At 45.9% G+C, this 26650-nt stretch overlaps 1 protein-coding gene across 4 annotated transcripts in view; it reads left to right on the forward strand.

The window, feature by feature from the left end:
* PRKAR2B (protein kinase cAMP-dependent type II regulatory subunit beta) overlaps positions 1-26650 on the forward strand; it is a 157719-nt gene that overhangs the window by 18374 nt on the left and 112695 nt on the right. The window contains exon 1 of one of the 4 annotated variants that reach the window (XM_077264780.1): positions 3556-3675. The exons of the other annotated variants lie outside the window; for them this stretch is intronic. Within the exon in view, the coding sequence (XP_077120895.1) occupies positions 3624-3675 (52 nt within the window). The 5' untranslated portion in view covers positions 3556-3623. Of the gene's footprint in view, positions 1-3555; positions 3676-26650 lie in introns of those variants that run through there. 4 annotated transcript variants of the gene reach the window in all.

Raw genomic sequence — 26650 nt, forward strand, 5'->3', positions numbered from 1 at the left:
TTTCAGACCACTTGTTAAAGGGACCCTAATAGCATCCCCTGCTGACCAAGTCAACTGTAAATTCTTATTGTTCATATGAGGTAGAAGGTGCCAAAACCAACTTTGTAGCTGTTGTGGTGATATGCTAAAATAGTGGGTGACTTTTTGCGCTAGCGTTGTGTTTCACAGACTTATTGTCCCACTAATCATGTTATAATGCCTTTGTGGGCATAGCATGATTTGCAAGATTGTCATCACTGCTGGCTCTTTGCAAATTTCTGCAAATTTCTCCTTGACTATGTGAAGTAAGCATATTGCCCCCACCCTACCCCCTATCTCATCGGTACACTGCGCATGTCTAGGAGGGCTGCGGTGACACAGGGCTCAGACAGCCGTTACCTCCAGCTCCGCAGATCTAGCAGCTGGCTGTGTCCTACGTCAATGCTGCCTCCCTGCGATGAAGCCGGGGTGCGTACACTTGGCTTACTGCGCACGGTCAGGGAGGTGGTGGTGTCGTTGTTCTAGCAAATTATGTTACTCACTCCCATAGGGGCGTGATAACGTGATTAGTGGGATGATTAGCCTGGGGATAAGTAAGCCTCCACAAAGAGTTACCTACTAACTAGCATAATGCCACCACGGTTATAAAATAGTTTTTTTTTGCATGTGCAGTAATCAATAAATACATGGTGGTGGTTTGGGGTTGCTGGGGACACAGTCCAGCGGCAAAATGGCCGCTCCTTACTCCCCGCAGTCAGTGCCCGGCGCCCGCTCCATACTCCCCTCCAGTCAGCGCTCACACAGGGTTAATGGCAGCAGTAACGGACTGCGTTATGCCGCCGGTAATGCACTCCGTCATCGCTGCTATTGACCCTGTGTGACCAACTTTTTACTATTGATGCTGCCTATGCAGCATCAATAGTAAAAAGATCTAATGTTAAAAATAATAATAAAAAAAAAAAATAGTTATATGCTCACCGTCCGTCGGCCCCCGGATCAGGAACCGGCCTTTCCCGCTCCTCGCGACGCTCCGGTGACCGCTCCATGCATTGCGATCTCACGAGATGATGACGTAGCGGTCTCGCGAGACCACTACGTCATCATCTCGCGAGACCGCAATGCACTCTTGGGACCAGAGCGCACGAGGAGCATCAGTAAACGCTTCGCCTGGATCCGGGGCCAACGGAAGGTGAGTTTATAACTATTTTTTATTTTAATTCTTTTTTTTAACAGGGATATGGTGCCCACATTGCTATATACTACGTGGGCTGTGCTATATACTATGTGGGCTGTGCTATATACTACATGGGCTGTGCTATCTACTACGTGGGCTGTGCTATATACTATGTGGGCTGTGTTATACACTACGTGGGCTGTCCTATACTAACTGGGCTGTGTTATACACTACGTGGGCTGTGTTATACACTACGTGGCCTGTGTTATATACTGCGTGCGTGGGCTGTTATATACTATGTGAGCTGTGTTATATGCGACGTAGGCTCTTATAAACTACATGGCTGTGTTATATGCTATGTGGACTGTTATACTCTCCGTGGGCTGTTATATACTACGTGGCTGTGCTATATACTCCGTTGGCTGTGCTATATACTACGTGGCTGTGCTATATACTACGTGGCTGTGCTATGTACTATGTGGCTGTGCTATTTACTACGTGGGCTGTTATATACTACGTGGCTGTGCTTTAAACTACGTGGCCGGCCGCGAACAATCAGCGACAGGCGCAGTCCAGCCGCGAATTGGCGCGGGATTTGAACTACTCTTCGCTAATTGGTCACGGCCGGCTGAATCCTGTGTATTCAATGTATTATTCTAAAATCTTCATAAATAAACTACATACATAGTCTAGAATACCTGATGCATTCGAATCGGGCTACCATCTAGTATAGTTATATCAGACTACAGGGAGCTGAATACAAATGCATGGCATTATTTTCAGATGTATATTTATAAAATAATTAGAAAAACATGTATCATTTCCTTTACACTTCACAAATACTTGCTACTTTGTGTTGATATGTCACATAAAATCCCAATAAAATACATTTAAGTTTGTTGGTGAAAAAAGGTGGAAAAGGTATGAAAAAATGTTTTCAAGGCACTGGAAATGTGTTTCAGCTGGTCACTTATATATAACAAGAATATCCTCTTGTTATATGGGAACGGCTTAAAACTGAAAAGTAATTATATAAATATCTGCATCTGCCTTTAGAGAAGTTCACTTTGTGCATTTTTCTGCATACTGCTCACCCCCTGTGCGAAATGCATTGAAGGGGGTGCTGACAAAGAGAGCCCCTGTGTCCCCTGGTACAGCCTTGACCTCACGCAGTGGTGCTTCAGCAGTGCCTTCCCGTGGCCTCTCAGAAGACATGTATGAGTAGTGACTGAGCCCTCGTCTCTTACTTTTGCCCAGGTTTTGCTCTGTGGTATCTTTCGAATAATGCATATAAAACATATTTTGGTACAATTTGCTCTTACAGCTTTTAGCCATAGTTTAAAATAGTTGATAGGATTATTTATGCTTGGCTTTTATGGCTGTTACTGTAATTATACATTAATTTCCCAAACTTGCATCATATAGTCACATAGAAATACGGTAACTCATATTTTTATTGGCAGTAAAATAATAAGTTATAGTGGAAGAAGGACGGGATGAGGTTCTGTGCACACCCTGTTTGGAGGCATAGATTGGCAAGATCTCCTATTGTATGGGCTTACAGTGGCATGTGGGCAGCATGGTGGCTCAGTGGTTAGCACTGCAGCCTTGCAGCGCTGGGTTCAAACCCCACCACGTACAACATCTGCAAGGAGTTTGCATGTTCTGCTTGGTTTTCTCTGGGAACTATGGTTTACTCCAAAGACATATTAGTAGGGAATGTAGATTGTGAGCCCCAATGGTTATAGCGATGATAATGTCTGTAAAGCGCTGTGGAATATGATAGCGCTATATAAGCAAAACATAATAATATGTTTCTGATCGCCCATTATAAAAACTATACTTTTTATGGAAGTTCTTATGTATGCAACAGCAACATATGTTCCGTTATTACATATACTGTGCAGATAAATTTTTGGCCTTCTCGGGTAACTGGAACATGTCGATACAGCTCCACATGTTTAGCATGCTGTGATAAATAGCCATCAGTTTATAGACTTTAGATCTGTAGCTTTATGTGATATTTGGCGCAGGTGGAAAATTGTGGCAATTTTACAACCTCCATTTAGATCATATGATAATCCCTGTGAGAGGATACAAAATGTCCAGGCTTCACAAGATGTATCATCCTATCGTTATTGATGTGTAACCTGAGTTCTCCTTGGCTAAAAATACATTTAGTGCAGGAAATATTGAACAAGCCCCCCTTGACAGTTTATGCTTCCCAGTGAGACAGATTCTTCGGGCTGCGATTTGCTCCTGTATTGTCATTGTGTTAGGTATCTACCGTAATTAATGAACATCCCTGGCCTTGGATTGGCCGGCAGATACGCGCCTGGTGATTCTAGACACAGTTAGGTTTGACTACGTCACTCTACATGCAGTTGCAAACCTGATCCAGGCATTGATGTGAAATGAGTAATGATCATGCTGGCGACACCAATGCTATTGTACCATTCTACTATGAAAAATGACTTCAAAATCTGGAATTAACAGCGTGAAAAAGGACACCCCATCAAATGGTGAGTGCAGAGTGAAACTCCAGACTGGCAGATTAAGGTTCTCTGGGGAATGTCGTTATTTTACATGCAGCAGCTCAGTCAGTCTGACTCATTATCAATTTACACAATTCTGCATTTTTAGTCTTGCATAAATATATGTATGTTGGGAAGAAAGAATAGGAAACTTTTTTGTTGTCTTTTTATGGTGAATGCCTCTGTTGTTATCATAATATTATTTAATTAATCCGTAACTTTACTTAAACTCCTTTGGTAATTTCTGGACATTATTATATATACCGTATATATAAACACAATATTTCCTTTTAATATTAGTTCTTGTCTTGAAAAGTCACCACAACGTAACTAGAATATATGTTAAGTTTTACTAAAATGAAAAAAGCCAACCCTCTACCCTCTTACTACAAGTATTAACTACCGTAAGTAAATATTATGTTTAATTGTTACTTGACTTTGGTGGAACACATAAAGTACCGTCTGGAGTCGCAATATGTCATGATGAACTTTTTCACAATGATCGCTGCCAGCTGCATTGTCTCTACAACATCAGTGGTATATATTCATTTACGTCATACAGAAATAGATACTTATCCTAAACATATTTTTGTCAATTCTCAGCAGAAATGAATGACTTTAGAGGCATGAACCCGGAATCCTATTTTTATAAACATCTATGCTGTTTCACCTTATGGCAAATATTTGATTTGTCACAGCTGCTTCCACATGTGAAGTTGTGATCTGCGCGCACTGCAAATGCAGCTTTCAAAATTCCAGTTGTACTTGTTTGGACTTGGACAAGTAGCTCTAAAGCTAAGTCACTGTTCATTCATATTTGTTTTGGAGGCTACATCGCAGATTCCGTCGTATTGCCAGATATAATAGGCTAGAAGGGAGCTTTTTTTCACGTAAAATGGTGGACGCCTTTAAGGAACCTATTAACCACTTTTTTTTTTCAAACAATTCAAACGGAATGTTTCAACAGTGATACTGAGATTGTTGTTTTGTGACACATTGCACTTTATGTTATGAGTAAACTTATGTAGACACTTTCTGCGTTTATGTATAAAAAAATCAGAAATTTATGAAAATGTAAAAATAAACAGCAATATTCAAACTGTAAACATTTATGCCCTTAAGGGTCTGTGCACACGTTGTGGATTTGGCTGCGGATCTGCAGCAGATTTGACGCTGCGGATTCGCAGCAGTTTTCCAAGCGGTTTACAGCACCATGTAAACCTATGGAAAACCAAATCCGCAGTGCACATGCTGCGGAAAATTCCACGCAGAAACGCTGCGGTTTATTTTCTGCAGCATGTCAATTCTTTGTGCGGATTCCACAGCGTTGTTCCATAATTGGAATCCGCAGGTGTAAAAACACAGGTGAAATCCGCACAAAAACCGCAGTAAATTCATGGTAAATCCACAGGTAAAACGCAGGGTGTTTTACCTTTGGATTTTTCGGAATCTGAACAGAAAAATCCGCACACGAATCCGCAACGTGTGCACATACCCTAAAGCAGATTGCCGCACTGCACAAAAAATGTAATACCGTATATACTTGTGTATAAGCCGACCCGAGTATAAGCCGGGGCACCTAATTTTGCCTTGAAAAACTGGGAAAACTTATTGACTCTAGTATAAGCCGGGTGTGTATTGTCCCCTAAGGGCTCATTTCCACTTGCGAGGAAAATGGAGGAGTGCAATCCGATAAAAAATCGGATTGCACTCGGACCAATGTTATTCAATAGGTGTCTTTTCATTTGCGATTTTTTTTCTCAGCCAAAATCGGACTGAGAAAAAAATCGCAGCATGCTGCGTATTGCTGCGATTCTCTGACGAGACTCGCCAATGCAAGTCAATGGGTGCGAGAAAAAAACGCACAGCACTCGCACCATGCGTATGACGTCCGTTTTTTACGGATACCTTACCATTCTGTGGCATAGAACACTGTAAATGGTCCTGTAAATGACTGTATAAAATAGTTGCAGAGGAAAAAAATGGATTGCATACGGATGTCATACGGATGTAAAACGGATGGTGCGATTAAAAAATCGCATTGACTCGCATGACAATCGCATACTTTTCATCCCTTTTTTTCTGTCCAGATTACGGACCGTTTTTTCTCTTGCAAGTGGAAATGAGCCCTAATCCCTATTGTTGTATGCATGGTTCTTCATCCCCTCCTTGTATGCATGGCTCCTTATTCCCATCCTTGTATGCATGGCTCCTTATTCCCATCCTTGTATGCATGGCTCCTTATCCCCATCCTTGTCTGCATGGCTCCTTATTCCCATCCTTGTCTGCATGGCTCCTTATTCCCATCCTTGTCTGCATGGCTCCTTATTCCCATCCTTGTCTGCATGGCTCCTTATTCCCATCCTTGTCTGCATGGCTCCTTATTCCCATCCTTGTCTGCATGGCTCCTTATTCCCATCCTTGTCTGCATGGCTCCTTATTCCCATCCTTGTCTGCATGGCTCCTTATCCTCATCCTTGTATGCATGGCTCATTATTCCCATCCTTGTCTGCATGGCTCCTTATTCCCATCCTTGTCTGCATGGCTCCTTATTCCCATCCTTGTCTGCATGGCTCCTTATTCCCATCCTTGTCTGCATGGCTCCTTATTCCCTTCCTTGTCTGCATGGCTCCTTATTCCCATCCTTGTCTGCATGGCTCCTTATTCCCATCCTTGTCTGCATGGCTCCTTATTCCCATCCTTGTCTGCATGGCTCCTTATATTCCCTTCCTTGTCGCATGGCTCCTTATTCCCATCCTTGTCTGCATGGCTCCTGATTCCCATCCTTGTATGCATGGCTCCTTATTCCCATCCTTGTCTACCTCGCTCCTTATTCCCATCCTTGTCTGCATGGTTCCTCATCCCCATCCTTGTATGCATGGCTCCTTATTCTCATCCTTGTCTGCATGGCTCCTTATTCCCATCCTTGTATGCATGGCTCCTTATTCCCATCCTTGTATGCATGGCTCCTTATCCCCATCCTTGTCTGCATGGCTCCTTATTCCCATCCTTGTCTGCATGGCTCCTTATTCCCATCCTTGTCTGCATGGCTCCTTATTCCCATCCTTGTCTGCATGGCTCCTTATTCCCATCCTTGTCTGCATGGCTCCTTATTCCCATCCTTGTCTGCATGGCTCCTTATCCTCATCCTTGTATGCATGGCTCCTTATTCCCATCCTTGTCTGCATGGCTCCTTATTCCCATCCTTGTCTGCATGGCTCCTTATTCCCATCCTTGTCTGCATGGCTCCTTATTCCCATCCTTGTCTGCATGGCTCCTTATTCCCATCCTTGTCTGCATGGCTCCTTATTCCCATCCTTGTCTGCATGGCTCCTTATTCCCTTCCTTGTCTGCATGGCTCCTTATTCCCATCCTTGTCTTCATGGCTCCTGATTCCCATCCTTGTATGCATGTCTCCTTATTCCCATCCTTGTATGCATGGCTCCTTATTCCCATCCTTGTCTACCTGGCTCCTTATTCCCATCCTTGTCTGCATGGTTCCTCATCCCCATCCTTGTATGTATGGACCCCATGACAAAAGCATTAAAAAAAACCCATCCTACTTACCTTCCTTGCGTGCCCTCGCAGCATCTCATTCTGGTGCCAGTAGCTCCTGGGGCCGGGCGATCACATGTCCCCGCTCATTAATGTAATGAATATTCACCTCTCTCCACACCTATGGGAGTGGAGAGAGGTGCATATTCATTACCTTAATAAGCGGGCACATGTAATAGCCCAGCAGCTGATGGAAGCATGAGGCTGTAACTGTGCACACTATAAGAGAAATGAATATTCATTGCCAGTGCAGTGAATATTAATTTCTCTTTAGCAGCGAGCACAGTCTTTACCGCCGGCTCCTGCCTCCTGTGACCCTCTGCTCCGCCGCTCCCCTGCCGTCTTCTGGGACAATAAAATGTGCTGAAAAACTCAGCTTATTCACGAGTATATACAGTATATATAATTTATGAACTGTCTACTTTACATCATAATCATTTGTCAAATGTCATTATATTTTGTTGGGATGTTAGAAGAGTTAAACGTTTAGCACCATTTTTTTATTGTTCAAGAAAATATATAAAACTTATTTTTTTAAATAGCTTAACTTTCAAAGTGAATATGAAGGGTCTATATGCCCTAAAACAACCAGAAGTGATACTGTTTTAAAAAGGCACCCCCCCAAAAGTATTCAAAATTGCTGTCACTTAATTGCTATTAGTTTGTTAACCTTTTAAGTGCTTCAGAAAATAAATACAAGGAGACATGAATGGAATTAAAATTTATATTTTTTCTACTAAAATGTTGCCAGTGGGGTTAATGATAGATTCCCCTCTTTCTGTTAACCATCTAAAGCTTGGTGTCGCTATTGACAGCAGAATTTAGAGAGTTAAACAGCCATAATTGATACAAACACTGAACTTGGAGAAAAGCTGAAAGATGTCAGCTATAGTATACAGCTCCCTCCTGCTGCATATTTGCCCATTGGGGGGCAATTAAAAAGACATATTGGTGGTCGTTAAGGAGTTAAAAGTCAGTGGGAACTGCCACTATTAGTGTTCATCATTGTTCAAATTCTATTTGGGGGAGTTAGGGTGGGGGTAATGGTTTATAGAAGCAAAAAATATCATTCCTAATAGACATGTGATCTTAAAGGGGTTTTCCCACAAACAAAAGTTGATTATAATCAATAGATTTTGAAATAATAATAATTTCCACAATTGGATGTGATTAAATAAAATGTTCCTGTGCTGAGATAATCTTATAAATGTGCCCCTGCTGTGTACTCTGTAATGGCTGTGTCTGACCGTACAGGAACATGGTCTGATCATACCACAGCTCCTGGGCAGGGGGGGAAGAGAGCAGGGCCGGCATCACCACCTGGCGCACCCTGGTAAGTGCCGGGTCCCTAGACAGATGGGCCCACTCGCTGTCGGGGACATCAGCATGCTTTGGGGCCCGTGAGTCGGGGGTGTCTGGTGCCAGTGCTGGCACTAGGCCCCACACTGCACCTTAAACGGTTTGAAATACTCATCTCTCCCTATTCCCCCCTGCTCTGGTCTCCTCAGCGTCTTCTGACTTTCTGTGACGTCTCAGTGCAGAGAGCGCAATGACATCACTGCCCTCTGTGCAGAGAGTCTAAAGATGCTGAGAAGAGTGGAGCAGGAGAGGTGAGTATTTGATTATATTTTATGAATCGAGCATTATATGGGGCCCATTATACTGTATGGAACACTATGTGGGGCTGTACTATATGGGGCACTATGTGGGGCCTTTATATTGTATGGAGCACTATATGGGGACATTATACTGTATGGAGCAACATATGAGGCCATTATACTGTATGGAAAAATATATGAGGCCATTATACTGTATGGAGCACTATGTGGCCATTATACTGTATGGAGCAATATATGGGGTCCATTATATTGTATGGAGCAATATATGGGGCTTGTTATACTGCATGTTGCACTATGTGAGGCCATTATACTGTATGGAGCAATATACATTTGTGCTCAAAAGTTTACATACCCCGGCAGGATTTTTGCTTTCTTGTCCTTTTTTTCAGAGAATATGAATGATAACACCAAAACTTTTTCTCCACTCATGGTTAGTGGTTGGGTGAAGCCATTTATTGTCAAACTTCTGTGTTTTCTCTTTTTAAATCATAATGACAACCCAAAACATCCAAATGACCCTGATCAAAAGTTCACATACCCCATTTCTTAATATCGTGTATTGCCCACTCTAGCATCAAGAACAGCTTGAAGTCTTTTGTAGTAAAGCTGCCCACTCTTCTTGGCAAAAATAAGAATAAGAAAAAATATCTAAGGAGAGCAATAATGGTATTGTCCTCCTTAGATATTTTTTCTTATTTTTAAATATTATGGACAGGCTTTGCCCTATGTCCCATTTTTATCATTTTTGCCAATATTGCAATTTATGTTATGGTAGTTTTAATAAAGTGTATAAATGTTTTAATGTGTGTTGCATATGCCAATTATTCACATAGATCCGGATTAACTGTTTGAACTCTACTCAGTCATGTGCTCGGTTTGGCATTTTTTTTTTAAATGACTGCTTATAAAAGAATGAACATTTCTAACAGCCTCCATAGGTTTTTGCCCTGAAGAAAAGGTGCAGAACCTTGAAACGCGTTGACTTGTAAAACCTGTACTATTAAATTCCTTTAATTTTATCTCAGCCATTGAGCTTTTATCAGCAGCGCAACTGAATGACACCACCTTTTGCACAGCTGTTACATACCCCTTTCTCATGTTGCTAGTCTGCAACCTTATCAGGTGAGTGGTCTCACATTTCTATTTTCTCCATACCATCGGATAAGACCCTATTCCACTTTTTGTCTCCTAGCCTTCTCTCCATTATTATACTGTGGAGTAATATATTGGTCCCATTTTACTGTATGGAGCAATATATGGGGCCATTATATTGTATGTAGCACTATGTGGGGCCATTATGTTGTATGAAGTAGTAAATGGGGCTCATTATATTGTATCAAGTAATATATGAAGGGCCCATTATACTGAATGGAGAAACATATTGGGCCCATTATACTGTATGGAGCACTATGTGAGGTGCATTATATTGTACCAGATGGTGGCCCGATTCTAACGCATTGGGTATTCTAGAATATGTATAGTAGTATATAGCACAGCCCAAGTAGTATATAGCACAGCCCACGCAGTATATAGCACAGCCCAAGTAGTATATAGCACAGCCCAAGTAGTATATAGCACAGCCCACGTAGTATATAGCAAAGCCCACGCAGGATATAACACAGCCCACGTAGTATATAACAGCCCACGTAGTATATAACACAGCCACGTAGTATATAGCACAGCCACATAATATATTGCACAGCCACGCAATATATTGCACAGCCATGTACTATATAGCACAGCCCACGTAGTATATAGCACAGACGTAGTATATAACACAGGCCACGTAGTATATAACAACCCACGTAGTATATAACACAGCCACAGAGCATATAGCACAGCCATGTAATATATTGCTCAGCCATGCAGTATATTGCACAGCCACGTACTATATAGCACATACCACGTAGTATATAGCACAGAGACGTATATAACACAGGCCACGCAGTATATAACACAGCCCACGCAGTATATAACACATCCCACATAGTATATAGCAATGTGGGCACCATATATCTGTTTAAAAAAAGACTTAGAATAAAAAATAGTTATATACTCACCTTCCGGCGGCCCCGGATCCAGGCCAGGTGTTTAGCAATGCTCCGGTCCCAAGAATGCATTGCGGCAATAACACGTGATGATGTAGTGATCTGCGGTCATTGCCGAAATGCATTCTTGGGACTAGAGCGTCACGAGGAGCGGGAAAGGCGCCGGAAGGTGAGAATATAATGATTTTTTATTTTTTAAAATTATTTTTAACATTAAAAAGTTTTTACTATTGATGCTGCATAGGCGGCATCAATAGTAAAAAGTTGGTCACACAGGGTTAATAGCAGCGTTAATGGACTGCTTTATGCCGCGGTGTAACGCAGTCTGTTTAACGGACTGCTAAAACGCTATGTGGGCGCTGACTGGAGGGGAGTATGAAGGGGGCACTAACTGCAGGGGAGTAGGGAAAGGCCAATTCGCGGCCGGACTGTGCCTGTCGTTGATTGTTCGCGGCCAGCCAGCCGCGACCAATCAGCGACCCCGGATTTCCGCGGCAGACAGACGGATGTACCCCTTAGACAATTATATATATAGATGGAGCACTATATAGGGCCCATTATACCGTATGGAGGACTATGTGGGGCCTGTAATAGTTTATGGAAGACTGTGGCCCCCATAGTACTGTATGGAGCATTATGTTGTGCCCATAATATTATATGAGGGACTATGTGGAGTGCCGTGAAGATTCACCGGTTTCATGTAATGTAAGAACTAAGTGAAATATTTGGCATTGTACTATACCTATATTTCTCTGCCTATGTCTTTATGAATCATGGTGTGTGTTAAAGGGCCCACTGAGACTCTTTCATCCTTGTCTCATGAAAGCCTAGAACCGGCCCTGTAAAAGTATATACACACATTACAGCACAGGATTGCAGCTGATTCTTTTTGTGAGGTAAAACATGTCCCTGTCTGTTTTTAAGCAGTGTTTTACCTCAAAGAAAGAATAATCTCTGATCCCCTGCTGTCCTGTCAGTATCGTATTTTTTGGACTATAAGACGCACCGGACCATAAGGCGCACCCCAAATTTGGGGTGAAAATTGCAGAAAAAAATATTTTTTTATAAAATGGGGGTCCGTCTTATTGTCCGAATTTACAGTATCTTACCTGAGGGCTGGCGGTGGCAGAGCAGGGTCACAGGAGGCATGGTGTCGGCAGAGGTGGGGTGATGCGGTACGGCGTGCACCTGAGCAGGGTCCCTTCCTGCTTAGGTGGGCAACGCCACGGCCTGGTGTCCATGGGAGGGTTGTAGCAGTGGTTACCAGCAGAGGTGCTGGGATGAGGAGGTGCTGGGATGAGGAGGTGCTGGGATGAGGAGGTCCTGGGATGAGGAGGTCCTGGGATGAGGAGGTGCTGGGATGAGGAGGTCCTGAGATGAGGAGGTCCTGAGATGAGGAGGTCCTGGGATGAGGAGGTGCTGGGATGAGGCGCAGTGAGAGGTATGGCGTCAGAGGGGTCCCTTTCCCCGGTGAGGTGATGCAGCAGCCCGGTAAGCAGCAGAGCCGGGTGAATCCTGTTGTTAGCGGTGGTGGCGGCCATCTTCCGGAGGCCGCGCGTGCGCAGATGAAGCGCTCTGCTTCCCGGGGCTTCAGGAAAATGGCCACGGGATGCCGCACGTGCGCAGATGGAGATCGCGGCGGCCACGAACTTCAGGAAAATGGCCGCCGCGATCCCCATCTGCGCACGCGTGGCATCCCACGGCCATTTTCCTGAAGCCCCGGGAAGCAGAGCGCTCCATCTGCGCACGCGCGGCCTCCGGAAGATGGCCGCCACCACCGCTAACAACAGGATTCACCCGGCTCTGCTGCTTACCGGGCTGCTGCATCACCTCACCGGGGAAAGGGACCCCGCTCACTGCGCCTCCTCATCCCCGCACGTCTGCTGCCGCACCTCTGCCACCACACCTCTGCCACCGTACCTCTGCCGCCACGGTAAGCCTGCATTGCGACTATTAGACGCACCCCCCATTTTCCCCCCTTTTTTTGGGGGGGAAAAGTGCATCTTATAGTCCGAAAAATACAGTATACTCCTTTGCCCAGGAGCTGTGGTATGATCAGACCATGTTCCTGTACGGTCAGACACAGCCATTACACAGTACACAGCAGGGGAACATTTATAAGATTATCTCAGCACAGGAACTTTTATTTAATCACATCCAATTATGGAAATGATTATTATTCCAAGATTTATTGATTAAAATTAACGTTGTTCTTGGGAAAACCCCTTTAAGTCTAACACTGTTGTTACTCCAGTTTGCATTAGCTATACTGCCATTTTTTTTTTTCTTACTTTTTCTATGCTTTTGAATGTAGAATGTTTTAAAACATGACTCTAGCCCCAAAAAATGAATCTCTGACACTGCTCAAAAAATCAAAATATGTATCAAGTATTAATCATATCTATAATATAATGGTGGGAGCGTCACTCTCTCCGAAGCCTTTATAGACTGCGCAAGCGCGACGCACTCAGTCTGGACCAGAGTGACGCAGCCGAACTTACTTATCCCCCCCAATATACCGGCTCCACACACCCGCGTATCCCCCATAATATAGCAGCCATGGGGGCTCCGTGCTCTGCAGCTTCGGTCAGGGTAGATGCAGAGCCCAGCGCAGCTCCAGGACCTTCGATGATGTCAACAGCATGTGACCAGTGACGCGAGTGGGCGGAGTCAGCCCTCGCAGTGCTGGCTGCAGGGGTGCTGTATCCATTATAGCCAGCGCCGCACTCAGGCAGTAAGTTCAGCCACAGTCACGCAGTACAGCTACACTCACACAGTAATAAATACAAATCAGTATGTCTTTGGAATGTGGGAGGAAACCGGAGTGCCCGGAGGAAACCCACGCAAACACAGAGAGAACATACAAACTCTTTGCAGATGTTGTCCAAGGTGGGATTAGAACCCAGGACTCCAGCGCTGCAAGGCTGCTGTGCTAACCACTGCGCCACCGTGCTGCCCGTACAGTACAGTCACACGCAGTACAGCCACACTCAGCCGCACTCACACAGTACAGCCACACTCACACAGTACAGGCACACACACAGTACCGCCACACTCACACAGTACCGCCACACTCACACAGTACCGCCACACTCACACAGTACAGCCACACTCACACAGTACAGCCACACTCACACAGTACAGCCACACTCAGCCGCACTCACACAGCACAGCCACACTCAGTGTAATAATTATAGGGGATAACTCAGGAGACTCTTTGCGTGGAACAAGACAACTACAGGACACAGTTTTATAAGTGGTAAAGTCTATATTATCACACGGTGATTCAAACAGGTGCAGAGAGAAACTCAAGTCCACAACACTTGGTGTAAATATTAAACGCAGCTTAGCAGTCTATAGGAAACTTAAGAGGAAAATGCAATAAAGCAGAAAGTCTATGAAGCACAGTTATTCTTGAGGATACTTGACACGAATATATCCTTGTCTTAGTCCAAACACAGATAGATAAGCTTATAAGGCAGTTCAAATCATATCTTAGCTCAACCAGGGAGGCCTGGTTAATAGTCTCAGGTTTTTGCAGAACAGAAACAGCTTACATGTCCAGCAAATGCAGATGGAAGTAAACACGTGCAGCAGATGACGGAGGATTACTGGAAACTGGTGTATGCAGCAGGAACTCAGAGCAGAGTAGCAGGATCACCACACAGGTTCACAGGAGCAGGTATATAGCCAGGGAGTCATCAGAGTCAGGAGCTGGATGCAAGGCAGAATACTTTAGCACAGACTGAAGGCTGGGGTGGAGACAGGAAGACACAGTGCCATCTTGGAAAAGGGCAGTAATGCACAAAAGGTAAAAATGTTCAGAGTCCTGACATTACTCCCTCCTTAGAAGCGGCCTCAGGACGATCCTGGACCTGGTTTCTCAGGGAATCTCTGATGAAAACGAGAAATCTTCTGTTGGGCATTGATGTTTTCCACAGGTTACCAAGAGTCTTCCTCAGGGGGATATCCCTGCCATCTTATCAGATATTGGAGCCGATTCCTGCGAATCCTGGAATCAATAACTTCCTCCACCACAAATTGTTCTTGCCCATCAATCACCACAGGCTGCGGAAGTGGCACAACACATCCCTGGAAGGTATTAGGAGATACAGGCTTTAGTAAAGATACATGAAAAACTGGGTGTACCTTCATAGTCCTAGCCAGCTTCAGCCGGCAGGCCACAGAGCTCACAATACCGTTGATCTTGAAAGGGCCAATGAATTTCTGTCCAAGTTTTTGTGAAGGAACGTTTAATTTCAGATTCTTAGTTGCTAACCACACGGAATCTCCTACCTTGAACATGGGTGCAGGTTTACGGAATCTATCAGCCGATCTCTTATAACGTTCTTGAGCTGAGGTCAGGGATTCCTTCAGAACCTCCAGATTTTGTCTCATCGCAGTCAGCCTTTCCTCCACTGCCGGAACTGGAGAATTAGAGAATTGGAGACCTAGGTAAAAGACACGGATGATAACCCAGATTGGCAAAGAAAGGTGTAAATTTAGTGGAGGCGCTCTGAGAATGATTATATGAAAATTCGGCTAACGGCAGCAACTCCAGCCAATCATCCTGGAGATGGCTGACATAGCATCTTAGATATTGTTCCAGCGTCTGGTTGGTACGCTCAGTCTGACCATTTGTCTGGGGATGGTAAGCGGAAGAGAGACAGACATTAATATTGAGTGCAGAGCAAAACCCCTTCCAGAATCTTGAAGTGAACTGTACTCCACGGTCAGAGATGATCTCATCCGGAACCCCATGCAACCGAAAGACATTCTGTATAACCAAGTTCACTGTATCTTTAGCTGAGGGGAGGCCGGTGCACGGAACAAAATGAGCAGCTTTAGTCAGGCGATCAACTACCACTATTATTGTATTCATGCCCCCCGATGTAGGCAGCTCCACAATAAAGTCCATTGATATAGACCCCCAAGGGCGGGACGGAACAGGTAATGGTTGTAGAAGACCCGTAGGTGCCACATGAGGAGTCTTGTAACGGGCACATACCTCGCAAGAGAGAACATAGTCCTTGGTATCCTTCAGGCAAGTTGGCCACCAGAAGAATCGGCTTAGGAACTCTTGTGTCTTCTGTATACCCCTGTGACCATCCAACTTGGAGTCATGTACCAACTTGAGGATCTGCAGACGGACGACCTCAGGGACGTAGATACGTCGATCTCTGAACCACATGCCGCCCTTAAAGACAAGATTAATTTCCACAGGTGGGTTGGCCAGAAATACATCACCGTCATAGGCCTCCCTGCACTCCTTCCACAAGTCCTGATCGTGGATAACTCCGATGAAATTGGCATCAGATAGAATGGTCTTGGACAGGGCTCCAGGTACGGAATCTGCAGCATGGATTCGGGATAAAGCATCAGCCTTCCCATTACGAGAACCTGGACGGTACGGCATTATCAGAAGCGTCCGCCTCCTCAATGAAAGAAAGTGTTGGATCTGGGTGTATCAACAGCGGTGCTGATGTGAAGCCGATCAAAAGCTTCTTGAGCCTGTGATGACCACTTAAAGGGCTTTTCCTTCTTTGTCAAGGAAGTAATGGTACGAACAATATCAGAAACATTTCGAATGAAGCGTCTGTAGAAATTTGCAAAACCAATAAAACGTTGGACCTCCTTAACGTTCTTGGGTACCGGCCAGTCAAGGATAGCCTGAATCTTACCAGATTCCATGTTCAGCCCCTGGGGAGAGATGATATAACCTAAGAACTGTATCTCAGAGCGATGGAACTCGCATTTCTCCGGCTTGATATACAGATGGTTCTCTTTCAGACGTCTTAAAACAGGTTTGATATGTTCTTCATGTTCCTGCAGAGAGTCAGAAAAGATTAGTATATTGTCCAAATAGATCACCACAAACTGGTCCAACAAATATCTGAAAATGTCATTAGCAAGGTGTTGAAACGTTGCAGGGGCATTACAAAGCCCGAAGGGCATCACGAGATATTCAAAGTGTCCATACCGGCATCGGAATACTGGCTTCCACTCATCCCCTGGACGAATACGCACCAAATTATAAGCCCCGCGAAGATCCAGTTTAGAGAACACCTTAGCATGGCGGAGTCTTTCCAGTAATTTGGGAATCAGAGGCAAAGGGTAACGGTTTCGTACGGTTACCTTATTGAGTTCCCGATAGTCAACACAGGGTCTTAGGGTCCCATCCTTCTTTTTTACAAAAAGTATAGATGCCCCTGCTGGTGAGGAAGAAGGACGTATGAAGCCTTTGGCCATATTTTCATCAATATACTCCTTTAAGGCTTGAAGATCAGGTGCCGCCAAAGGGTATACGTTACCAAAAGGAATAGCTGCCCCAGGAAGCAGCTCAATGGGACAGTCATAATGCCTGTGTGGAGGAAGCTGATCTGCATTCTTCTTGTCACAGATGTCAGAGAACTCTTTATAAGCTGGAGGTAAAGAAAATACCTGTACATGTGGTTCCGTAGCCGTGGACTCAGGGACAGCTTCTGTTAATGCTGAAAGATAATCTCCTTGGTCTCCCAGTTGATAATTGGGTTCTGAGAACGCAACCAAGGAGTGCCTAAAATCACAGGAAAATGAAGAGAAGAAATTAGCAAGAAAGAAAGTTGCTCCTGATGATTAGGCTCCAACAAAATTTCAAGGGGTACGGTCTCCTGATCCACAGGCCCAGAGATTAAAGGTGACCCATCCACTGTTTCCATGGTAATTGGAGAGGCTCTTTGCTGAATTTCAATACCATGTTCCTTGGCAAATGCGATATCCATGAAATTGCCACCTGCACCAGAGTCAATCATAGCTGCACCGCAAATCCACTGTCCTGAACACAGGATCTTAATAGGGAGAGAACAGTGAGAGTTCTTCTCCTTCAGCTCCTTGGGGGGTGAAGTCATAGAAAGTGAATGGAATACAGCGTTTAAAGGCAGGTTACATTCAGAGATGTCAGATTCATCATCACAGTTGTCATACTCCCCTACTGCTGCTAGCACCTTGTTAGGCCGTCTAGGACACTTAGCACAATTGATCAAGAAGTGGTCAGACTGGCTGCAGTAGAAACATAGACTTTCACGAAGGCGATGCTCCCGGCGCTCATTGATCTCGCGCCTCTGAACGGAATCAATTTGCATGGGCACCTCATCCACCTCCCGAGAGGTTTTACCTGCAGGCTCTTTGGAAGGAAGGGAAAAGTTAGAAATACGGTTATATGCAGCAAATTTCTCCTGCCTACGCTCAGTAAGGCGAATGCCTATGCGCACACAATGCTGTATAAATGTCTCTAGCTCTTGTGACTCAGAGCGAGCTAGTTCATCTTTTATAATACTAGACAGACCCCTTTTAAAAATAGGCAATTGTGCATAACTGTCCCAATTGGTATCTACCGCTAATCTCCTGAATTCAGTGGCATACTCAAAAACAGAACGTTTAGCCTGGCGTAAAGACAACAAAGCAGATTCAGCGGTTGCACGGCGATTAGGGTCATCAAACATTAATGCCATAGCGGCCAAGAAATCATCCAAGTCATTTAACCGTGGGTCACGAGACTCAATCATTGGATTCGCCCAGGCGAGCGCTCATGAGGTCAGTAGCATTATTACACACAATACTTTGGATCTATCAGTAGGAAAACGGTCAGCATGCACATCAAAATATAGCATATATTGATTCACAAAGCCACAAAATTTGTCGCGATCACCATTAAATCTGAATGGGGGCAACTTAGGTGGGCTAGCTGGTGGCGGTTGCCCAGAGGGTAAAGTCACTTGTGCAGCTATTTGCGTGCTTATGTCCTGAAAAGCCCGTCCATACTGGGACTCTATGCCAGCAAGTTTGTTTTCCTGGGCTGCCATGCGGTTGCTTAAGTCCTGCAAAGTTTGTCCAAACACTTGTTGATTGTGTTCAAAGCTTCCAAACTTCTTTTGCAGACCTTCCACATCTTTCTGCAGTGATCTAATTATGGATAACACCTGGTCTAATCTGCTTTCTGCAGTCATTGTTCCAGCAGTCTCCTTTTTTTATGGCTAGAGTATCCTGTAATAATTATAGGGGATAACTCAGGAGACTCTTTGCGTGGAACAAGACAACTACAGGACACAGTTTTATAAGTGGTAAAGTCGTCTATATTATCACACGGTGATTCAAACAGGTGCAGAGAGAAGCTCAAGTCCACAACACTTTGTGTAAATATTAAACGCAGCCAGGGAGTAATCAGAGGTCAGGAGCTGGATGCAAGGCAGAATACTCTAGCACAGACTGAAGGCTGGGGTGGAGTTTTATAGCAGGAAGAGACTGCACATGAGACCAAAGATGCCATATTGGAAAAGGGCAGTAATGCACAAAAGGTAAAAAATGTTCAGAGTACTGACACTCAGCTGCACTTACACAGTACAGCGTCACTCACACAGTACAGCCACACTCACACAGCACAGCCACATGCAGTACAGCCGCACTCACCCGCACTCACACAGTACAGCCACACTCAGCCACACGCAGTACAGCCACACTCAGACAGTACAGCCACACTCAGCCACACGCAGTACAGCCACACTCACACAGTACAGCCACACTCACACAGTACAGCCACACTCACACAGTACAGCCACACTCAGCCGCACTCGAACAGTAGAGCCACACTCAGCCGCACTCAAGCAGTAAAGGCGCACTCAGCCGCACTGACTACAGGACACAGTTTTATAAGTGGTAAAGTCTATATTATCACACGGTGATTCAAACAGGTGCAGAGAGAAACTCAAGTCCACAACACATGGTGTAAATATTAAACGCAGCCAGGGAGTAATCAGAGGTCAGGAGCTGGATGCAAGGCAGAATACTCTAGCACAGACTGAAGGCTGGGGTGGAGTTTTATAGCAGGAAGACACTGCACATGAGACCAAAGACGCCATATTGGAAAAGGGCAGTAATGCACAAAAGGTAAAAAATGTTCAGAGTCCTGACACTCAGCTGCACTTACACAGTACAGCGTCACTCACACAGTACAGCCACACTCACACAGCACAGCCACATGCAGTACAGCCACACTCAGCCGCACTCACACAGTACAGCCACACTCACACAGTACAGCCACACTCAGCCACACTCACACAATACAGCCGCACTGTACAGCCACACTCACCCGCACTCACGCAGTACAGCCACACTCAGCCGCACTCACACAGTACAGCCACACTCAGCCACACTCACACAGTACAGCCACACGCAGTACAGCCACACTCAGCCGCACTCACACAGTACAGCCACACTCACACAGTACAGCCACACTTACACAGTACAGCCACACTCACACAGTACAGCCACACGCAGTACAGCCACACTCAGCCGCACTCACACAGTACAGCCACACTCACACAGTACAGCCACACTTACACAGTACAGCCACACTCAGCCTCACTCACACAGTACAGCCACACTCAGCCACACTCACACAGTACAGCCACACTCAGCTGCACTCACACAGTACAGCCACACTCAGGCGCAGTCACACAGTACAGCCACACTCACACAGTACAGCCACATTCAGCCGCACTCACACAGTACAGCCACACTCAGCCGCACTCACACAGTACAGCCACACTCATCCGCACTCACACAGTACAGCCGCACTCACCCGCACTCAGGTAGTACAGCCACACTCAGCCACACGCAGTACAGCCACACTCAGCCACACTCACACAGTACAGCCACACTCAGCCACACTCACAAAGTACAGCCATACTCAGTACAGCCACACTCAGCCGCACTCGAACAGTAGAGCCACACTCAGCCGCACTCAAGCAGTAAAGCCACACTCAGCCACACTCACACAGTACAGCCACACTACAGCCACATACACACAGTACAGCCACACTCGCACAGTACAGCCACACTCGCACAGTACAGCCACACTCAGCCGCACTCGCGCATTACAGCCACACTCAGCCGCACTCACACAGTACAGCCACACTCACCCGCACTCACACAGTACAGCCACACTCACCCGCACGCACACAGTACAGCCACACTCAGCTGCACTCACACTACAGCCGCACTCACACAGTACAGCCGCACTCGCGCAGTACAGCCACACAGCCGCACTCACGCAGTACAGCCACACTCAGCCGCACTCACACAGTACAGCCACACACACCTGCACGCATGCAGTACAGCCACACTCCGCTGCACTCACACAGTACAGCCACACTCACACAGTACAGCCATACTCAGCCACACTCACACAGTACAGCCACACGCAGTACAGCCACACTCAGCCGCCCTCACACAGTACAGCCACACTCGCACAGTAGAGCCACACTCAGCCGCACTCACGCAGTACATCCACACTCAGCCGCACTCACACTGTACAGCCACACAGTACAGCCACACTCACGCAGTACAGCCACACTGATGCAGTACAGCCACACTCAGCCGCACTCACAGTACAGCCACACTCACACAGTACAGCCACACTCAGCCACACTCACACAGTACAGCCACACTCAGCCGCCCTCACACAGTACAGCCACTCTCGCACAGTAGAACCACACTCAGCCGCACTCATGCAGTACATCCACACTCAGCCGCACTCACACTGTACAGCCTCACAGTACAGCCACACTCACACAGTACAGCCACACTCAGCCACACGCAGTACAGCCGCACTTACACAGTATAGCCACACACAGTACAGCCACACTCACACAGTACAGCCACCCTCAGCCACACTCGTACAGTAGAGCCACACTCAGCCGAACTCACGCAGTACAGCCACACTCAGCCGCACTCATGCAGTACAGCCACACTCACGCAGTAGAGCCACGTTCTCAGCCACACTCACAGTACAGCCACGTTCTCAGCCACACTCACACAGTACAGCCACACTCAGCCACACTCACGCAGTACAGCCACACTCACGCAGTACAGCCACACTCAGCCGCACTCACGCAGTACAGCCACACCCAGCCGCATCCACAGTACAGCCCCACTCGCGCAGTACAGCCACACTCAGCCGCACTCACGCAGTACAGCCACACTCAGCCGCATCCACAGTACAGCCCCACTCGCGCAGTACAGCCACACTCGGCCGCACTTATGCAGTAGATCCACACTCAGCCGCACTCACGCAGTAGAGTCACACTCAGCCACACTCGCACAGTACAGCCACACTCAGCCGCACTCACACAGTACAGCCACACTCACGCATTACAGCCACACTCTGCCGTACTCACGCAGTACAGCCACGCTCAGTATAGCTGCACTCAGAGAGTATAGCCATGCTCAGTATAGTCGAACTCATGCAGTACAGCCACGCTCAGTATAGCCGCATTCAGGCAGTACAACCTCTCAGTATAGCCGCACTCATGCAGTACAGCCGCGCTCAGTATAGCCACACTCATGCAGTACAGCCACGCTCAGTATAGCCGCCCTCAGGCAGTACAGCAACACTCTGCCGCACTCAGGCAGTACAGCCGCACTCCGGCAGTACAGCCGCGCTCAGTATAGCCACACTCAGGCAGTACAGGCGCTCTCAGTATAGCCACACTCAGGCAGTAAAGGCGCGCTCAGTATAGCTGCACTCAGGCAGTATAGCCGCGCGCAGGCAGTTCAACTGCACTCAGTATAGCTGCGCAGAGGCAGGATAGCCGCACTCAGGCAGGATAGCCGCACTCAGGCAGGATAGCCACACTCAGGCAGGATAGCCGCACTCAGTATAGCCACGCTCAAGCATTAAAGCCGCACTCAGGCAGTATAGCCGCACTCAGGCAGTATAGCCGCACTGAGCACATCCGCACTCAGCACATCCACACTCAGCACATCCGCACTCAGCACATCCGCACTCAGCACAGCCGAACTCGGGCAGCAGAGCCGGAGAGGGAAAGATGGGAGCAACATATGGCAGAATGGAAACAGGAACCGGCATAATGGGTGCAGCACATTACAACAGAATGGGGGCACAGGATGGGAGCAGCACATGACAGAATGGTTGCGCAGGATGGGAGCACCACATGACAAAATGGGGGCACAGGATGGGAACAGCACATGACAATGGTTGCGCACGATGGGAGCACCACATGCCAGGATGGGGGCAGGATGGGAGCAGCACATGACAGAATGGTTGCGCAGGATGGGAGCAGCACATGACAATGGGGGTGCAGGATGGGAGCAGCACATGACAGGATGGGGGCACAGGATGGGATGCAGGATGGGAGCAGCACATGACAGGATGGGAGCAGCACATGATAAGACGGGGCGCAGGATGGGAGCACATGACAGGATGGGGACGCAGGATGGAGCAGCACATGACAGGATGGGGACGCAGGTTGGAGCAGCACATGACAATGGGGGCGAAGGGTGGAGCAGCACATGACAGGATGGGGCGCAGGATGGAGCAGCACATGACAGTATGGACATGCAGGATGGAGCAGCACATGACAGGATGGGGACGCAGGATGGCAGCAGCACATGGCAGGATGGGGCGCAGGATGGAGCAGCACATGACAGGATGGGGGCGCAGGATGGAGCAGCACATGACAGGATGGGGACGCAGGATGGAGCAGCACAGGACAGGATGGGGGAGCAAGATGGGAGCAGCACATACCAGGATGGAGACCATATACCAATATAAATGCTCCGCACACGGGCGTAGAACGGGTTCAATAGCTAGTATTGAATATATTGTGCTGTGCCTGTTGGGTGCCCCTATCCTCTATTTTTTGTGGTATTCTAGCACCTGTATACACTTTTTAACATTTATTTTTCATTTCTTACACCTTATTGCATGGAGGCCTTCTGCATTGTTTTCAGCATTCACACTTTTTATTGTAAACCTTGGAACATTCTGTAACATGTTTAATTAAACTCTCAGTTAATTAAAAGATGAATTGCATTACCCATGCCACATATGCATATAAATAATATGATTTGCACAAGGCCATAAGTAGGTCTGCTTCAAAGATGGATTATCACACCAAGAGTCTCACCCATGCTTGCTGTGACAATCTGTAAATGTCACTGGCCATATTTGCTCTTTAGCTCTTTGCTATTATGTTCTGCGGCTTCCTGTGCTCCCTGCACAGAGGAAAGAGCTTTAAAGTAAAGGCTATTTTCTCTCTCTGTAAATAACCTGGTTTTGCTTCTGAACTACGCCACGTAATGTTCTAGCCTCTGTGCAATTCCACCGGTGTGGAGAACTGCCCGTTTTTCTTATATTTAATATGAGTAATTAAAGGGAAATTTTCAGTAGGATTTGCTATGTAATCGGAGAGCACCATGATGTAGGGAAAGAGACTCTGATTCCAGTGATGTGTCACTTACTGGGCTGTCTTGCTGTTACAGTACAATCAGTGTTTTACCAGCAGGAGATTACCTGTACTCGGGCCTCGTAGTCCAGCCACCCCCACAGAAATCTGCCAATCAGTGGTGGGGGCGGGGTTTCACAGGGCTCAGCAGTCCGAGCTCTGCTACATCTGTAGTAGAGAAAACCGATTCTATCAAAACTACTGCAGCCAGTAAACTAAGTGATACATTGCTGGAATCAGGGTTTCCGTCCCTACATCATGCTGCAGTCATATTTCCTTTAAAATTAATTATGCAATTTAAGGCTTAAATATAATAGCTAGTCTGTGGCCTTTTTATGATGGAAGAATGAAAAGCCGTGTTAAACCTTGAAAATTATCTTTCTTGTTATTTTTACCTAAAACTGTGCAAATTGATGATTGTTTAGGCTCTGATGCTGTTTGTTATGCTATTTTGTAATGTTTTAATATCACAGCATTTTTAAATAATATGTATCTGTAAAAAGACGTCTGCCAGCAGTTGTGACAGTGTAAGCTAGATAAGAGACCTGGAAAGCGCTGGAGCATACCTTTGTGATATTCTTGTTCTCATTCATGCTGATGAATGGAACCTTTAATCCCCCTTATGTCACGATGGCATGTCCCTCGATGTTTGTCCCTTAGTGTGAGGTGTCATGGGCTCTCCTTACATTGATCGCTTTTCGGCTCTGCTGTGAGTGACGTCTCTAGCTGTCTCCCAGTTTGGTGCTGGAGATGACACTCAAGAGCAGAAATGAGGAGTTAAGAAGCATTACTTACCTGATGATTTAGATTGTGAGCCCCATCGGGGACAGCGATGATATGGTGTGCAAACTGTAAAGCGCTGCGGAATATGTTAGCGCTATATAAAAATAAAGATTATTATTATTATTATGATTCCCTTGGCCCATGTGGTTGTCAGCCTAGGACCACTGATGCCTGTGATTGGCTATAGAGTGGGCAGATGGCACACTAAGCATCAATAAAAATCTCTTTATGTAAAGGGGTTTTCCAGAATGAAATATATATATATTTTCCTGTTGGCTTGTGGAGGTCAACCTCTTCCCACAGCAGACAGTTTTTCCTTTTTGCACTTTCATTTTTTGTCCCTTTCTTCAAAGAGCTATACTTTTTTTTCTTTCGACATATCCACATAAGTGTTTCTTTGCAGGATGAGTTATAGTTTTGAATGGAATAGCACTATTCATTAAAAAAATAAAAAGCAGTTATACTTCCCAATAACAGGGCACAATACCAATGCAATGCAGGAGACAGTACAGGTGCTAAGTACTGATAAAACAACCACTCACACAACTACAAATCATGGGTGGGTTGATTGCCTAGTATAAATTCATACAGAAGCTTGTACTGTATAAGATGTCAGCCACACATACTGTATGTGTGTAGTACACCATGCTGACTTCCAGTCTATTGGTAACTATTAGCCCTAGCATTCTAGAAGTGCACCCAACAGGGGCAGACAGCCAAATTCCCTCACCACTACTATAGCACCTGGCTGCATTTTCCAAAAAATACATGACATATTAGTTGCTATTTTGGCCAGAATTCCCAAGATCGCAATGCGCATTAAGGTTCTTCATGAGGTTTTGTATCTATACAGCAAAGTGTGTGTATATATATATGTGTATGTATATATATATATATATATATATATATATATATATATATATAGTAACAAAGCAGGAGGTGAAGTCCTGGATGGCAGTTATGTGGTACCAAGATGATTTAGTTTTGCTTCCATTTTAGTTCCGATACTTAGGAGTAACCAAAAGAGCCAGAATGGGAAAGGTTGCTCTCATACTCCAGTCCATGTATTGGCCTAATAAAATGCACCTGGTCTAGCTCAGGTGGGAGTAGTGTGCTGGTGTTGGAGACTGAGCTTGTGGATAGCCTGTACTGCCGCCTGAAAGATTCCTGTAATACCAAGTTGGTGAGATTGTTTGATAGACTTTGCCTTAGGCCGGAGTCACACTGGCGAGTGTGATGCGAGAAACTCACATTAATACCCGGCACTGCCGCCGACATTCGGGATCGAAGCGTGCGACTGCATGTATTTCTATGTAGCCGCACGCGCCGATCCGGAGTGCCAGCGGCAGTGCCGGGTATTGATGCGAGAGACTCGTGCGAGTTTCTCGCATCACACTCGCAAGTGTGACCCCGGTCTAACCCAGAGAAAAGGAAGGTTTTGTTATTCTTTTGTGCTGAAGAAAGGACTGTTATGTTATTTATATGTGTTGAAGAAAGGCTGTTTTCATTTTGGAGCTGTAAAGTTTATTCTGTTTTGATATAAAAACCCTGTGCGTGTGAGTATGTATCTACACAGCTATCAGACAGCTGAAACCTTCATTATATACACGATTTGTCAGTGTGGAGGAGCAGGGGGAAATCTTTATTGCCAGGGATGATTTTTTTGGTACTTTGT

Source organism: Ranitomeya variabilis, chromosome 5, assembly GCF_051348905.1.
Source record: "Ranitomeya variabilis isolate aRanVar5 chromosome 5, aRanVar5.hap1, whole genome shotgun sequence".
Classification (NCBI taxonomy): domain Eukaryota; kingdom Metazoa; phylum Chordata; class Amphibia; order Anura; family Dendrobatidae; genus Ranitomeya; species Ranitomeya variabilis.